The following is an 18,784-nucleotide window of genomic DNA, read 5'->3' on the forward strand; positions in this document are numbered from 1 at the left end:
ATGTTGTAGTTATCACTATTTAGACATACATACACTTGTATCAGTGCGATGAGTCTTCTTCAAGTGGCACTATAGCATGTTTTATCTTTCGAGTTCTTGAGCAAATGAAAGGGTCATAGTGGATCTGAGATAACTGTGATTCAATCCAGTTAAGCACTTTCAATGTCCCTTTATTCCACAAGAAGATTAGAATCTTGAATGAACTGCCCACCAAAGATGCAGGAAAATCCCCGACTCCTCTGAATACTCACAAAATCCATCACGGTCCACTGTTTTAACAGATCCTCTCCCACTAGCGAGAGAGGTCATAGCTCAAAACTGTCAAGAAGGCAGAGAATGATTTGCAGATCAAGGGGCAAAATTCATGGAGCATTGGTGCTGAGGATACAGTTAAGCAGTTAACAGTTTAAAGGCTAAGACAGAACTTCTAGGCTACAGTAGCCAGTGTGCCATATTGTAGTTGCCATAGCTGCAAGTGACATTTTCTCTACTACTGAGAAAGTAAGGGGGGGGAGTACAGGGAGATAATTCTGACCCATCTGTAATGCTAGGTGATGCAGACTTGTAGCCAAAAGATCTATTTGCATTTACATTTCTTTTTGAAGTTGAAAGTAGAGATGTAGCTAACTGGCTGATAACGATCAATGGTCTATTTTCTGACCATACCCTAATTACATCTCACAAGGTCTTTCACTCGTACCATTACAGGTGGAACTGCAGTTACCTGACTGATTATAATGACTGTCAGTCTCTTTGAATCTGGGAGCAAGATGATAGATCCTCCATATGGAAGAAAGGCATTGCTAAGCAGTTGCCCAACTGTCAGGTTGTCACGCAGACAAGGACAAACATTATTGATAATATAGGATTGTCCATCCTGACTATATTCTAGCATGCTAGTTGTGTTTCATAGCTGATAGATACAGAATTAGTGAAAAAGATTAAAATTTAAATCTAAATCTTTTGCATTCCTTTGAGAGCCATTTAGCACTAAACCTCCTGCGGTTTATTGTTGACAAATACTTCTTCACAATTCTCCTGCTCAAGTAAGCTCACCAATCTGTGGTGTAATCATCCAGCCACTAATTGATCCCTGAAAATATTAGAACTTTTATACACTGGCTTCCTTCAAAATTTATTTATTCATGTTTCTATCCCACCAACTGATTTCTGAACAATTCCAAAAAAGTGGTACATGATTGTATATTATAGGGGTGTCAAACTGCCGGCCCGCAGGCCAGATGTGTCATGCCGAAACCACGCCCACCCCAGCTCCAGCAATGGGGAAAAAGTCACAATACATCACGACACGTCACATGATGTTGTGAGTTTGACACCCCTGGTATATTAGTAATGCAGCTGTTGTTATCAAGTAAATAATAATAGAACAGAAAGTGAATGTGCTTCAGAAAAGATGCTGAAAAAAACGGATAATGTCTCAAGAACTGATATAAAGAAGGAGGCTGCATACTTTCCTTTTAGTTAAATCATTGATTGTTTGGAAAATGGAGAAAATTATATAACTGATGTGAGATGGATATTTCTATGAATATTCTATATTATTTACAAATACAAAAATCTAGATAAAAAACTTTTGACTGAGGATGAAACAGAGATTATTAATCACTTTTTTCTTCTCATTAGTTGTTCTTTGTTGTTCAGGTCTGGCCGAAACACAATGATATAACATTTGGGGAAAAAGATGCATCCCAGAAGACTAGCACCCGAAGCAAAGATAGAAAAGATCTCCACAGCCACTATGTATTTCCCTTTGGAACTCAGGTATGCTGGCACAAAGGACAACCAAACACTACAAAAGACTAACATGCTGAAGGTGATGAACTTGGCTTCATTGAAAGTGTCAGGTAATTTTCTGGCAAGAAAAGCTGTGATGAAGCTGATAAGAGCCAGGAAACTCATATAGCCAAGGACACAATAAAACATGGTCACAGAGCCTTCATTACATTGCAGGATAATTTCTTCAGTCACTGAGATCATATCAACATCTGGAAAGGGGGGACCTATTACCAGCCAGATAGCACAAATGCCTGCTTGGATCAGGGTGCAGAAAATAACAATGGAATTAGTTAATTTTTTCCCCATCCATTTTCTCATTCTGGATCCTGGTTTGGTGGCCATAAAAGCCAGAACTACTGTGATGGTCTTTGCCAAGACCGAAGAAACAGCCATCGAAAAAACCATTCCAAACATTTTTTGTCTGAGAAGACAACTTAATTTTCTTGGTTGACCAATGAAGAGCAATGCCGAAAGGAAACAGAGCAGCAGAGCAATGAGGAGTGTATAGGTTAGGTCCCGGTTGTTGGCTATGACAATGGGAGTGTTGTGGTACCTCATAAATCCTCCAAGTACAAGAACAGTGGATAAAGAAAAAGAAACAGCAACACAAGCTAAACTGACCCCTAAAGGTTCTTCATAAGTCAAGAAACTAATAGTTTTGGGAATACAAAAATCATGTTTTTTGTTTGGATAGTATTTATCTTTGCATCTAGTACATTCATTTTTGTCTGAAAAAAATAAGAAATGAGATTGAATTCTGTATTAGTACACAGTATATGTATCCAACAGGTAGTCATTGACTTACAACCATTCATTTAGCAACTGTTCAGAGTTAAATCAGCTCTGAAAAAAGTGACTTCTGATCAGTCCTCAAATGTACCAAAGTTGCAGCATTTTGAATTTATTGAAAATATAATATTTATTTAAAATATATATTTTATTTAAAATATAATATTAATTGGGTGGATTGATTCAGAAAAAGGTGGTTCTGAGCAAATACACATTTCATTCCATCCATTATATTTATTGACATTACAGAACTCTCAGCAACTGAGTTTCACCTCAAAACCCAATTCAGCTAAATATAGTGGAGTTCTCTTTACTAGTTTATTAGAACTTTGTTTATTAATTACTGTTCTACAATAGCTAAGGATAGTGCAGGTGGCCTGGGTATTAATCTTCCTCAGACCTTGCAGATACTATTACTAAGGAATGAAACAATATTAAAAATACGTGGTTTTGCAGTTATTCCATAATTTTCCAGATCGTTAAATTCAATAGAAAAATGTTCTCTGTTTGGCTTTAAAAAATAATCAGGAAACTCTTATTTTTTAATTAACAAACTGCTTGAATACTGCACTGTCTAAAGCAACAATTACCAGCTATTGGAAATGTTTTCTCAAAATATCAGAGCCTCCTATTACTTTGAATAACTCAAAATGTAGTAAAGGTTGTTTAGATGGGAGCAGAGCAATGTTTTCATACCTTTTTCAGTTGAAATCCTCCCTTTTGGGCACGGAATGCAATCATAGCAACAAAACAGCTCCCCTTCCTTCACCTGCTTGCTGAAACCAGGATAACAACTCTCACTGCAGACAGAAATCGGCTGGACCTGGGAATAAAGGAAAAATATGGAAAAGAAATCAAAAGATTTTTTTTGTCCAAAGAGCAAATGTTTGCTTATTTCCAAATGTGCTTAATTCCAAATTTTGTAGCCTAAGGAGAATTATATTCTGGAGTAGGTATATTCAAGCTTTTTGACTCAACAGGTACATAAATATGAAAATATGAGAATTTGTCACAGGCACCTTCTGAGTTTAGTAACAGAAATAATAACTTGAAACTCATTTTTCAACTAGAATGGTCATAATACGAGAGCAATTCAGAAATAAACCTCCATTTGGTCATCAATGACAAACACTCGCAGATACAGAACGTTTTATTGTGCACATTAGAAAACTACAACATTACATTACTTTTTTACATAATCGCCATTCAAATTAAGGCACTTGTTATAACTTCCTACAACGTTTGAAATTCCTTAGTAATGGTCGCTAAGTGCAAAATCTGGGCTATGGGGGGTGGTGATCAAAAACATCCCAATGGAACTGCTTCAAAAGTTCTTGGGTGTGTCTAGCAGTGTACAGGTGAGCATTATCGTGAACTAACACCACACTGGAAATCAGCATGCCCCAGCGCTTGTTATGGATGGCTCATCTGAGTTTTCGTAACATTTCACAGTAGGCATCTGAACTGATGGTCGAACCACGCTCCATGAACTTTACTAGCAGTACTCCTTTGGCATCTTCACATTTGGTGGGATTTTCTATGGCACCACTTCCGGTGTGGTGTTGGTTCACGATAATGCCCGCCCGCACACTGCTAAATATACCCAAGAACTTTTGAAGCAGTTCCGTTAGGATGTTTTTGATCAAACCCCCCCCAACCCAGATTTGGTGCCAAGCGACTACTACTAAGGAGTTTCAAACCTTGTAAGATGTTATGACAAGTGCCTTAATTTGAATGGAGATTATGTCAAAAAGTAATGTAATGTAGTTTTCTAATGTGTATAATAAAAGTTCTGTATCTGCGAGTGTTTGTCATTGATAACCAAATAGAGGTTGATTTCCGAATTACCCACATATAAAACTCAGTCAAATCTCATTGTTTTTAAATTAAATATTTTGAATTTAATAGCGCTTCCAATTAGTAGCTTTATCTATTAATAATGTCCATCTCTTAGTACTTGAAAAAAACCCTGCAAGCACTGCTTAAAAATCAGAATAACTAAGGATGGGTGTAAACTCAATCCACAGTGGCTTGGGGCTGAGCCAGATTGCATCAAGAGGACATGTCGGCTCACTATTTTCCCCCAAATACTATTAAAGGGTCATCTTTATGCCACAGTTAATTGGGCCTGATGATGGGCTCTAAAATTGCTTATGGGGGAATAACTTGATGTATGAATTTACTAATGCCCAATATAAAACAATGATATCAGACTAGAGAAACTAGTCCTAGTTCAGATTCAGGAATAGTAATTCAGGTTTACCTGGTTAAACCCACTATGCCATGTAATCATCTCATCACTGATGGTTAATATTTTATCTGGGGGAGCTGAATGATCCACACTTCCAACCTTCACATGAAGAAAAGATTTGTTTGGGAAAGCAATCAAGTTGAGAATATCAAATCCAGCTGCTAGAATCCTGTTCTGGTCAAAGAAAATCTGTTCCCCAGCACTATTGTTAAAAGCAACACTTCTCAAAAAGTAGTGGAGCTAAATTTTAAAAAAAAGCAAGATATTGGAAAGACTAAATTGCCAGTCTCCATGCTGGTAATTTTCAAAACAAAAAAATACACATTTGAATTGTCTTCTAGGCACTTTCATTTTTGTTATATCTACACTACAAAAACTCTTGTGTTTGTTCATTTATAACTTTCAACTGAGCAAAATTTGATAGTACAGGGTAACAATTATTGAACTGAGGTAGCTCAAATGGGTTAACTTACAGAATGATGGGACCCTTAACTCTTTGGGAATACTAGTGAGGTAGGATTGGCTGGGAGTCACCAAGGGTTACTAGGTGAGTCCTCTTTCTCCCTAGGGAAAGGGGCCTCTGGAGATATACTTAACTGGGAATGGAGATATAGTTTTCCACATGAGTCATAGCTCCCTTGGCTCCCCTCTCCCCTAGCAAAATGGCAGGTAGTTCCATGGGTAAGCTGAGGAGGGGAAAAAAAGAGAAATCTGCACTGGGGATGTTTTGAAGGTTGAGGGGGGTAGGAAATGGTAGAAGGCTATATAGTATGTGGGGAAAAAATGACCCAATGGACCATAGGTTGTCCTGTGAAATTAAAGAGAACGTGAGAAATGAGTCAAAGGATTAGTATATTTATTTATTTGGATTTATATACCGCCCTTTCCCGAAGTAGATGAAACCAAAATATTGTTGGTTCAAAAAGAGATAAATAGAATGAATGTGAACCATTTCCCTAATAGTTTGAATTATACTTCCAAAAAAATGATTGGACATTTTTTGACTTTTGGAGTCAGACAATCATACAACCATACATGGACAGATATATTTCCATGGGGGATTCAGGAGGAAAGGAAGTAAAGCTATAGATACAATATAACAGAATCATAGAGTTGGAAGGGACCTTGGAGGTCTTCTAGTCCAATCCCCTGCTCAGGCAGGAAAGCCAATAATATTTCAGACAAATGGTTGACCAATCTCTTTTTAATAATTTCAGTGTTGGAGTACCTACAGCTTCTGAAGACAAGCTGTTCCACTGATTAATTGTTCTCACTGACAGGAAATTTCTCCGTAGTTCTAGGTTAGTTCCCTCCTTGATTAGCTTCTACCCATTGCTTCTTGTCCTGCCTTCAGGTGCACTGGAGAATAGGTTGATCTACTTTTTTTTGTGGCAGCCCCTTAGATATTAGAATACTGCTATCATCTTACCCCTAATCCTTCTTTTCACTAAACAATATGCAATGCACATACACATACAAAATATATGTACATTATGATATATTAAGGGAATGGAGTCAAGAAAAATGAAAAATTAGATCTATTACCTGCCAGACATCTTGATTATGAATTTTCCTTCCTGTTCTATTAATCACTGACTTGTCAGCATTTCTAGAAGAAAACAGAGCATGTAAGGCATCAGCTATGGCATAAATAGCGTTGTAGACACTGTAGCTATGGCCAGTCATGTCCATTTCAAAAAAGGTCCCAGGAACACTCTCCAAATTTTCTTTTCCATTGCAAATATTCTCATGCTCATAACTCAAAATTGTATATGGGAATATACAGTCAAAGGCTTCTTGCCAGAACTGTCTGATAAATCCATCTTCCTTTGCGCTGAAGGGGTTTTGTTTCTCAGCAAATGATTTGAACTCTGGCAGAGAAGGGGAATGAACTGTGAAGGAAAGGGCACCATCAATTATTTTGATACTCCAAGCACGTTGAAAAGGGATTAAATTGAATTCCATCTGTGCAGTCATTATCCACACAATACCTTTTGGTTTACTTCTCACCTCCTCTATATTTGGAATATATTGTAGCCATAGGAAATAGCCCATAGAAAAGGATTCTCCATTGAATATCAATACATTAGCTTTACCACCCATTACATAATCATAGATTTTTGCCCCCTGTTCAAGCATGCCATCAAGTCTATTGAAATCAGTTAATTTGTGAACTCGTTGAACGAAAGAAATACAAACCCCTTTTTTGGAAAAAAGAGGAATCACTGTTTCTACAAATTTTTCTCCCAGCTCATTATCCATAATGAGGATTCCAATCCATGTCCAATTAAAATGTAGGAGCAGAGAGACAATCCCGTTATGCTGAAGAGGTTCTGGGGGAACCATCTGATAAAATGAAAGGCCTGGGGTTTTATCATTCATTATTGGAGCAGAGCCACAAATAAGCTAGAGAGGAACAGGAAAAGAAGATAAGAGCAGCATCTAGAGAACACTTTCAAGTCTTCATAGTGATCATCATGTACTAATTCTTCATTTTATCCCAACCTTTAAGAGAGCATTGCCTGCCTTGCTGAGATGAGAATTCCCTGAATTTCTATTCCTGGATTTTGTAGTTCTAAAAGGCATAACAACAAAAATGGTATTAGAGGTCTGTTGAATTAAATTTCAGTGTTGCTATGGATGAGGAGTAATTTCTAATAGAATATTATGGAACCTGACCTCATCTAAAACCAAGCAGTACATTCATAAGGTATGGGTAATTGGTGCTTCATATTTTCAAAACAAAAGCATTTTATTTTCCAGACAAAAGTAAATTTGCCCTCATGTACAGGTATATCTAGTCATATCTAGATGGATAGATGAACATCCTGAATTTTTAAATTGTTCAATTTATGCTTCTGTTAAAGGTGAAACGAAAGTTAGTTCAGAGATACTTATGAACCATTTAGATTTGCAGTGGTCAATGAAGTTTTATTTTTGCAACATCTTTTGTTTCATAAGAACAAAGTGGAGATATGATTTTTTTCTAATTCCCAGAGATGGCTTTTTGAAGTCTTGTATCGGGTTGTACTAAGTTTATTTCTAGATAAACTCTTGAGACTGCATTAGCATTGGAAGCAACTGGATACTTGGATTATATTCTGGAATTCACCATGTCAAATGAAACCTTTTTAATGCTGAAAGAGATTCAAAGTTCACTTGGAGAGCTAGTGTGCCTTTTAGTTTTTTCAGTTTCTCTGAATTATTGCAGTTTTCCTTCAACACTTCTGAGCAGTGCTCCTTGTCTTCTCTAAAGCCTGATTGGTGTTTTCTTGTACTATGATGGTTTGTTTTTCCAGTCTATATCCTTTCCCCCCTCATCTCTCTTTGTTGACTTGTAGCATAGGTCTATTGAATCAATTGGCTTCTTGTCTCCTTTTTATTCCTCTTCCATTCTCTGTACTCAAACAATAATGCTGTTTACCTTCTACCACTTCTCTCTTCCTTTATAATGTGTTTGAGATACTATTCTTGCTATTAATGTCCATGACTTATTAGCATACCCTACTATCTATGTACCGTAATTGGAATAAATATTGTAAAATCAAAATAACTAGGTTTTATTCCCAGAATTGTCTGTTCTTCCAGCTAGCTTTTTAATAGGTGAGTTAAAACATTAAAATTCTTAAAAATAAGAGCTCACTTTTTAAAGAATTCCTCAGAGGGTTTTGCAAGCTCAATGGATGATTTCTGACTATTCAACTCTAGAAATTTCAGGGGGATATTTTTTTCACCCATTCTGCCTCAATATATTTAACATTTCAATATGACGTTGCCTTGTGAAACTGAAAGTAGCATGAAATTTACATTGAAATGATGTCTTACCTGTGGAATCTTATAGATATCCAAGATAGTTGCCACAGGAAAAGAGATTTGGGCATCCAGTCCTCCAATAACAGCTATGACAGTATTCTTGATGCTGCATAGGTAGTTGGGGACCAGTCTCTCAGTTGCTGATAGAAGTAGCATGGTGGCCTGATAGGTGCTTCTAGCATTGTTGTAGCTATCATAAATACGGAAGCCCAAGGTGAGATTGGGTAGGATTTGTGGGTTTTCATTGATTTCCTTTACTGCAAATGCCAAAGCCAGGATGTGCTGGTAATTCTTAGGAATGCCACTACAACGGGATTTGGACATCAGAAAGATATTCTACCATTCTTACATTCTCATCAATAGTTATATATATATAAGGGGAATTCAGCAAGCTAGTTTCACCAACTTGTCCCATATATCTACTGCTATAAGTGATCTCCCTTCTGTATATGAATTAATAAGAACATATTTACAATTGAATACGCTTCAGTAATATTCATTATCAGACAACTTTGAAGGACAATTGTGCAAGAAAAAAGTAAAAGAGCTTTAAATCAGCCCTCCTCAAGCTGTGGGTATGTCACCAAGGAGTCCTTCCCAATCACCACAGCAATAGTGGAGAATTGGAAACTTGGAAGCCCATTCAGGTGGCAATGCTCTGATTTGGTAAGCGTGCTTTAAACATAGAATATCACCACATAGATGGGCTTCCCCATTCCCTATAAGTCCATGCATAATGTTCTCTGAGAAAATAATGCTTTTCTTAGCATCTACTTATATTGACCCCAGTCAATCATATATTATTCTTTGATGGATTATTTCAGCAATCAGAAATATCTGAAAATATAAACCAATAATAATAATAATTCCATTCCTTACATATGTTGTTCAGGTAATATTGGAGGGGGGTGTTCTTCGAAAGTGACTTCATCCGAGATCGGAGCAATTTGAGATGGAATGCCTCCCACCATAAGGTCTCCTGGCTGATGATACTTGTGATATGGAGGATATGGGTGAAGGATGCTGCACCTGTGAGTTTTGCATGCCACATGAGGGAGCAGCACTAGCAGCCAGACCAGTAGAGCTGCCATCCCTATTACAAGGACAGATTTCAAAGATGCTCTGTTTGTTCTTACATCATGACCAGTAGTATTTTTGTGATTAACATTTTATAATATGAGCGGTAGTTTGTCTAGGATTGGACTTGGGGATCCTTACTCATCCCTAAGCCTACCATGTTTCTCTCTAGCTCTAAACTGTACTGATATTTTAAGAGAAAGAGAAGTAACATCTTACATTAACCCTTTTTTATTAATCTTTCTAATGAACACTGAAATTCAGTGAGATGTTGAGAAAAAGAAGAATTAAAAATAGTAATTTACATGCACAAACAAGAAGATGATTATTAAATCAGAGTTCAGTTTCCCTTAGGGAAGTCCTGCAGAAATCATCTGGGTTTTTTTCTCTCTCTCCTATTCTCATAGGAACTAGGATTTTTTTTGTTTGTAAGAATCATGAATGGGGAATATGAGAGTGATTGAAAGCTATGTTCAGGTTCTGGGAACAATTTGATGGTGATAGTGGGCAAAGAAATGATGCCCAGAGATGAGGTGTTCATGGGTTTGTTTGAGACGATATTCTGCAACTGACTGGCTGATAAGAAGTTAGCATGGCCAGACCAAACTTTACTTAAATTAGGAACAGCAAATGATTTATTGTAGTATAAATAGGAAATTACTTCTTAAAAAGGAATAAATGGGATGGGGCTTTAAACTATTTAGTCAAAATCAGTGCTTAATTTCTTCAAAAGTGAGAAGAATATAAAAATGGGATAGCTATTTTATAACTTTGCATTTTAGATATTCAAAATGAAAAAACCCCACTTACTTCAATTGAACAGAAGAAATTAATAATATCTTTTTATCTAGTTCTCTGACAAAGGAAATTTCCTGCTAATACAGTTTAGGAGAAATAATCTGCAGAAAACATCTATAATGCTATCAGAATGGACTTTGAGAAGCTCAGAAAGAATTTCAAGTCTCTGGGCACTTAGTATTTTTATGAAAGCTGAGAGAGTAAGGAAATCCCTGATCCTGGTCTCTCCAAGGTTGATATAGTTCTTTTATTGTATCCTCACCTAAACCTAAAGGTCTTCTAGAGACCTTTGAAGTTGAAGTACCATCACTTTCTCCCTAACTTTTCAAAGAAAAGAAATGTTGGTGATAGATCTGTAGTTGTCCAAAACAGTCAGATCAGATGAAGGCCTCTTGATCATAGGACATACTACACCTCATTTTGAGGTAATAGAAATATTCTGTCAGTCAGAGATTGATAATGTTCAGATTCAATCTCCTACTACTTCATTTGAAGCTTTAATCAAGCATAAGCATAATCCAACTGAAAAGCACTACAGCTAATTTTGGTCATGGTCCTCACCCTCTAAAATTCCAACCCTACTGAGATTGGTACCAATCCTGCCAGCCGTTAATAAACATGGGCAATCTACATGTGTTCCAAGGCATAGTAGTCAGGAGTCTAGATGGTCCATGAGATGTCATTGTTTTGTTGTGTGTTTTTTTAGTTTGTTTCAGGGAACTATCATAGCTTTCAATGCTTTGTTGATATTGTTCTATTTATTTAATGTGTTAAATGCCTAGAGTTGCATCTATGAGCTGGTGGAGAAATGAATCAATTCAATTAAACAGTATATAAATAAATTTTTTCAAGAGGTTGCTATCCATTTCCTTGGAACTTGAAGACTTAAAATATTCTAAATTCATTTTATTAGATGAGATCCCAATCTTATCCATTGATGCTGTCCATCTGAAGTTCAAATTTTCACAAATCTGAATCGTTTTTGTCCACCAAATGCACAGTGGTGGAATTCAGCCAGTTCGCACTGGTTCAGTAGAACCGGTAGCTATTTTTTTGTTGACTTTGGTGAACAGCCTGATGCCCTAGTCCTTTTTCGCAGGGCCCAGTACGGCTCACTGGAAGTGTGTGAACACCACTTCTGGAAGTCCATTCTGAGCCAGGGAGACTCCCAGGCCCACCGGAAGTACGTGAATGCATCCCAGTCCCAGAATGGCCCACTGAATATGCGTGGACACTACTTTAGGAAGTCTGTTCTGAGCCGGGGAGGAGTCCTAGGCACAGAATGGTCCACCAGAAGTGCATGGACACCAGGTCACCATGTTCATGTATTTAAATCTCACCACTGCCTCAAGGGAATGAATCATCTTAAGAAAGACAGCTGGATGGCATTCTGTCAATGCAATAAGAGTGCAAAATATTTCTTTTTGCTAGTGTAATTACCACTGTGTATTCATACATGTACTTATACTTGTGCAAGTCTTCAAATGGTTGCTTTATCTAGATTGCTTTATCTCCCTGGCCTCTTGAATAAACCAAAGGATTGCAGTGAATTAGAGAGGCCACTCTGATTTAATCTATTTAGGCATTCTGTCTCTTTATTCCAGGTGGTGACTAGAGTCTTGAATGAACTGCCCACTAGAGGTGCAGGAATGGACTCTTCAATAGATCCTTTTCTACTTGGGAGAGGGGTCATATCTCAACACTCTATGGCAGTCAGATCTGCATGTCAAGGGGTAAAGTTCATTGCCATGATCTGAAGATAAACTAGATGTTGTGTGTGTCCTCTGATATGTGTAGGTGTCCTGTTCCAGTCCACACACATGGAGAGCTTTAAAGACTTCATTGAGAACCACAAGCCCCGGTTAGTATTTCCCACTCATACCAACTGCAAAGTTCTACTGAGTCCAAGTCTGCTCAGCATAGGCACAGAGTTACAAAGTCCACAGGCAAAGGCACAAGTCCACAAGTCCACACATGCATAGTCCAAAATCCAGGCACAGATCAGAGTCCATACATGGTAAATCCAAGCCAAATACAGGTCCAAAGTCCAAGAAGCAGGTCTAAAGTCCAAACATGAGCTCACACAAAGCATGGTTCAAAGTCATGAGAACCAGAGTCATGGAGTTGGAGCACACTCATGGCAGAGAAAATGGGCAGTTGTTTCTAACATTGTGTTGCTCCATGTGTTGGACTAAGTAGGCATGCACTGGTGAAACTCATTAGGAGGGGCAAGACTACCCTTGCTGAGCTCCATTGAGCCTCCCTCCCTTCAACTCTACATCCTGACATCCAGTGAAGGATGCAGTTCTTTATCAGCCCTATTCATGGGTTGCAGCTGTGATTCTTCACCATGTGCTTCTAACCAAATCCTCTAGCTGCAGCTACATCTTTCCCTTTTCCTCTCCAGCCAAACTCTCATCTGATTGTTCCCCTGAGGGCTCCTTTGGGACTTCCAGCCTCACTTCTTCCTCTATCCCTTTCACTTCTGTCTTGGAGGCCTTGGTATCTTCCTGATGCTCCTCCTTGCCTCCCTCTGAAGTCCCTGGAGCCACCCCTTCCTTGTCCTACAAGCATCCAGGGAAGCCATCACAGTAGAGCCCTTGATTAGTTGTGTAAGTTTGTGGTTGGCTGTGATCATAGAATCCTGGACCAATCAGACTCATTAACCAGGGAAAAGTGTGATGAACTCCTTCAACATAACAAAATGATGCAACTCCATCAGCACCCAGTAATTGGATTGGGCAGTGTGGTAATATATCATTTAGAGCTGGAGCAGGGAAACTTGTGGCTTCTTTTGTGGCCCTTCCCTTAAACAACCCGCGGCTCCGGAGCCGCATGTGGCTCTTTAAGCTGTCTCCTGCGGCTCCCAGTCACCCGGTGTGCGCGCACCTCTCCGAACAGGCAGTGGTGCATGCACACCTCTCTGAACAGGCGGAGGTGCGCATGCACCTCTCTGAATGGGCAGTGGCGCCGCCCATTTGGAAAGCTGCTGCGGCCCGTTTGCAGAGCTGCTGCCTTCCTCCAAAGGCGGTAGCTCTGCAAACGGGCCGCAGCAGCTTTCCAAACTGGCGGCAGCAGGTCTGCAAACGGGTGGCACCACCGCCCGTTCGGGCGGAGGTGCGCGTGCACCTCTCCAAAGGTTTGGAGAGCTGCGCGCACACCTCTCGGAACGGGCAGTGGTGCCGCCCTTTTGGAAAGCTGCCGCGGCCCGTTTACAAAGCTGCCGCCTTCCTCCAAAGGTGGTAGGTCTGCAAACGGGCTGCAGCAGCTTTCCAAACCGGTGGCAGCAGGTCTGCAAAGGTGCGCACGCACCTCTCCGAATGGGCGGTGGCGCCGCCCATTTGGAAAGCTGCTGTGGCCCATTTGCAGAGCTGCCACCTTCCTCTGAAGGCGGCAGGTCTGCAAACTGGCCACGGCAGCTTTCCAAACTGGCGGCGGCAGGTTTACAAACAGGTGGCGGTGTGCACGCACTTCTCCAAAGGTTTGGAGAACTGCGCGTGCACCTCTCCGAATGGGCAGTGCTGCCGCCTGTTTGGAAAGCTGCCGCAGCCTGTTTGCAACAACTCTGAAGGCGGCAACTTTGCAAATGGGCTATGGCAGCTTGCAGACCTACTGCCGCCCAAACGGGCGGTGGCAGGTCAGCAAATAGGTCGTGCCACCACCCATTCAGAGAGTGGTAAGGATTGGAGAGCTGCGCACGCACCTCTCCGAACGGGCGGTGGTTTGGAGGTCTCGGGGGTGGCTCTGGCATTGCCGGGGTGAAGGCAACGCCACAACCCAGCACCCGTTGCCAGGGAGACCCGTCGCCACACAGGTGCCTGAAGGCGGCAACTCTGCAAATGGGCTACAGCAGCTTTCCAAACGGGTGGTGCCGCCGCCCGTTTCGGAAACGTGCGTGCGTAGCTCTCCAAACCTTTGGAGAAGTGTGCGTGCACCTCCACCCATTCAGAGAGGTTTGCACACACCTCTCTGAGTTTGCAGACCTACCGCCGCCCAAATGGGCGGCAGCAGGTCTGCAAACAGGTGGCACTGCCGCCCGTTCGGAGAGTGGGAAGGTTTGGAGAGCTGTGCGCACACCTCTCCGAATGGGCGGCAGTTTGGAGGTCCCGGGGGTGGCTCCGGCGGTGCCCGGGCTGAAGGCGGCACCACAACCCACTGCCCGTCGCCACGTAGGTGCCTCCCGTTTTGCGCATGCGCAAAATGGTTTGGTTTTTGCGCATGCGCATGCGTGGATGCATGCACGCACATTTTTTGCTTCTCACACTTTTTTGTGTGTGTGATAGAACTAGTTCCGAGTGGCTCTTTTGCTTTTTCAGGTTGCCGACCCCTGCCTTAGACAATGTCCTCAATTTTATGAGTTCCATAGGGACATATTTTTTTGTTCTTTGTATTTTAGATAAGCAGCTTAGCTATCCTATCTCCTCTTACAACATTGGCATAGCTATTACAAAATGTTTCAATTTCTTTACCTGTTAACCCTTTGGTGGTCATGGTTTGTGGTGATTTTGACTTCTATCCAGTATATTGTTGCTTCCACAAGATATGGTGAAATTTCTCAGGGGTGGAAGGGGTCACACTACTTGGCAATCAGTTATAGACCAGTGTCTTGTTGTGTTAATTTTTGTTTCCTGGCCTTACTTATTTTTTGGGTGATTTCCATGATTATGACCAAAGTTGGCATTCTGTCCTGAAGAGAACACCCTTCCTAAGCTTCAGGTTCAGACATCTTCATTTTCTTTTCAGTTTGGACTTCAGAAGAAAAATAGCCATGATGGGCTTGGAAAGAGCCAAGAACATGATAAAAATTTTTCATCCCACTCCAGTCCATGCTATTCTAGTCTTCATTGAATAATGTCTTTGGGGTATGTTGGGTTACACTTCAAATTAAGGAGGATATTTGAAGATAGGGTAAAACTGACAAAAGGAATTTTATTCATTAATTTTGTATAGAATAAATTTATTAAGGCTGCCTGCAAACAAATAGTTTGCCACCTATTATAGTATAATACAATATAAACGAGAAAACATGTGGAAAACTCTTAAAAATATCACTGGTTACAGCAAACGTCCTTTCCATGCTGAAGGGAAACAACAACTGGCAGATGACCTGAATGTGTTTTACTGTAGGTTTGACAGGAAACTACTGTCACCAATCACCACCATCTCCATCTCAGACACACCAACAACAGCCAAGGCTCCTATAACCCCACCCCTTCCCCCCCTCTGGTGATCACAGAAAATGATGTGCAAGTCTATTTCACAGATAAAAGCCTGGAAAAGCACCAGACCCAGACAAGGTAACTCCTTCTTGCTTCAAAGCTTGTGTTGTCCAACCCATCTTAAGTCACTAGAGATGTATTATGTTCCTTCTTGCTTCAAATGCTCTACTATCATCCCAATGCCAAAGAAACCCTCCATCAAGGAACTGAATGACTACAGACTGGTTGCTCTGACATCTGTAATTATGAAATCCTTTGAAAGGTTAGCGCTGGCCCACCTGAAAATCATCACGGATCTGCTGTTAGACCCCTTCCAATTTGCCTACAGAGGAAATAGATTGGCAGATGATGCTGTTTATATGGCTCTGCACTACTTCCTACATCTTAAATTTTCAAGGACCTATACAAGGGTCCTTTTTGTAGACTTCAGCTCAGCATTCATTACCACCATTCCAGACATTCTTCTAACTGAATTGATTCAGCTAGCCGTGCCTGACCATACTTTTAAATGGACCATAAGCTTTCTAATACACAGGAAGCAGCAGGTGAAGCTAGACAAAATCTCATCAGATACTTGCACAATTAGCACCCCCCCCCAGAGGACTGTGTGCTCTTTCTACTTCTCTCTCTATACCAATGACTGCATCTCAAAGGATCCCTCTGTTAAAGTACTAACATTTGCAGATGATACAAAAGTGATTGGTCTCATTTGAGAAAAGACAAATCTGCATTCAGATGGGAAGTTGAACAACTAGCCTTGTGGTGCAGCCAGAACAATCTTGAATTGAACACACTCGAAACTGTTGAAATGATAGTAGATTTTAGGTGAAACTACCACCTCTTTTGACACTAGACAACACAGTATCAACAGTAAAGACCTTCAGGTTTCTAGGTTCTATAATATCTCAAGACTTAAAATGAACACCTAACATCAAAAATGGCATCAAAAAAGCACAACAAAGAACGTTCTTCCTGCGCCAACTCAGAAAGCTCAGACTGCCCCAAAAGCTGCTGATACAGTTCTACAAAAGAAATACTGAGTCTGTCATTTGCATCTCTTTAACTGTCTGGTTTGGCATTGCAACCATACAAGATAGACACAGACTTCAACAGATAGTTAGACCTACAGAAAAACAATTGCTACCAGCCTCCCTTCCATTGAGGACCTGTATATTGCACGAGCCAGAAACAGGGCTGTAAAAATATCTATAGACCTCTCACATCCTGTATATAAACTGTTTCAACTTCTTCCCTCAAGATGACACTATAGGGCATTGCACATCAGAGCAGCTAGACACAAGGACAGTTTTTCCTCCATGCCATCACTCTGCTAAACAACTAATTCCCACAACACCGTCAAACTACCTAGTAGGGCTGTATTACTATTATTTTTCTCATCTTCCCTATTACCTATCTCCTTATCTTCTTATGACTATAACTTTGTTGCTTGTATCTTATGATTTATATTAGTTGTTTTATTTAGTATCTTATTATGATTTATGTTGATTGCTTATTTAGTATCCTATGACTATCACAAAGTGTTGTATCTTATGATTTATGATGAATATATTTTTATGATAATTATGATCATTATTTTTGCTTGTATGTATACTGAGAGATTATGCACTGGATACAAATCCCTTGTGTGTCCAATCACATTTGGATAATAAAGAATAATACCTTGCTATTATTTTATCAACTAACATGAATACCTTAAGTTGTTGTCAGTCTATAGGCTAGTCCAGACATGTCAAACACAAGGCCCGGGGGCCGGATCCGGCCCGCGAAGTGGTTTCATGTGGCCCACGTAGCCATCCTGGAAACACTGAGGGAACGGCCCCCACTGCCTTGGCCCTGGCCCAGAGACCCTCCTCCTGCCAGAGACCCTCAGATCTGTCCCACTCCTGCCCAGGCCCCCATAGGCACCCTTGATGCGAATGATGTAGAGCTGGCCACGCCCTCCCAGTAGGCCATACGCACTCTAGCCACGCCCACCCAGTAGGCCACGCCCACCCTGGCCATACCCACCTGGCCCCTTGAGGGCAACTGTAATGCTGATGCGGCCCTCAATGAAATTGAGTTTGACACCCCTGGGCTAGTCTAATGGCTAATACTGAGCTCCTAGGATATAATAGCCAATGTCTCACATTGCATTCCCATAGATGTAAGTGCAGCTTGATTTCCTTCTGAGAGGTGGAGTGGAGCATAAATTGTACAGATGGATGATTCTGATCTATCTGTAGAGCTAGACAAAGCTGAATTGTAAAGAAGATATCTGTTTGAAATTGTAGCAATGGTGGAGCTATAACTAACTGACTGATAACGATTGGCAGCCTTTTTGAATTGAGAGCAAGATGCCTAGTCCTCTTAACTACTGTATAAGGAATGCTATAGTGTTGCTGCTGAGAAATTGTACAGCTATCTAGCTGTCACTGAGACAAAGAGAAGCACTACAATATGATATTGCCTATGTTGATTATATTTTAGGAATGCTAGCCATACTTTATAGTTGATGGTTACAGAATTAGTAGAAATGATAGAGTAGACTTTAAATCTAAATCTTAAACCTTTTGAGCTCTTTTGAAGGCAACTTCTCACTAAAAATCCTGGAGTCTCTTGAAGGCAGTTACTTCTTTACAATACTCCTCATCAAATTCAGACTCCTGAAAATATTAGAACATTTATTCACTAGCCTTCTTTGGCATTTACTTATTCTTTTTTCTATCTCACTAACTGATTTTTGGCCAATTCCAGAAAGGTGGTAGATGATTGTACACTAGTAATTTAGTTACTGAGATTCCTTTTAATCAGCACGTAATAATGGAACAAAGTGAGAATGTTTTTTTCAGAAAACATGCTGAAAAAACCAGGACAATATCTCAAGAACTGATATAAAGAAGTAGGATGCATACTTTCCCCTTAATTAAATCTTAGACCAGGGGTAGGCAAACATGGCTCATTAATGACTCCTGGACTTCAACTCCCAGAATTCCTGAGCTAGCCATGGTGGCTCAGAAATTCTGGGAGTTAAAGTCCATGA

The 18,784-nt window shown here is 40.3% G+C and overlaps 1 protein-coding gene across 1 annotated transcript; it reads right to left on the reverse strand.

Annotated features, from left to right (window-relative positions):
* Positions 1–1,623: 1,623 nt before the first annotated feature.
* LOC308676321 (vomeronasal type-2 receptor 26-like) lies at positions 1,624–14,276 on the reverse strand (the record flags this gene model as incomplete). Its single annotated transcript, XM_081342134.1, has 4 exons — positions 1,624–2,525; positions 3,283–3,409; positions 12,988–13,089; positions 14,229–14,276. The coding sequence occupies 4 exons, from the start codon at positions 14,274–14,276 to the stop codon at positions 1,624–1,626; spliced, it is 1,179 nt and encodes a 392-aa protein (XP_081198260.1).
* Positions 14,277–18,784: the final 4,508 nt, after the last annotated feature.

The sequence above is a fragment of the Vipera berus genome, assembly GCF_964194415.1.
Source record: "Vipera berus genome assembly, chromosome: W".
NCBI classification, from domain to species: domain Eukaryota; kingdom Metazoa; phylum Chordata; class Lepidosauria; order Squamata; family Viperidae; genus Vipera; species Vipera berus.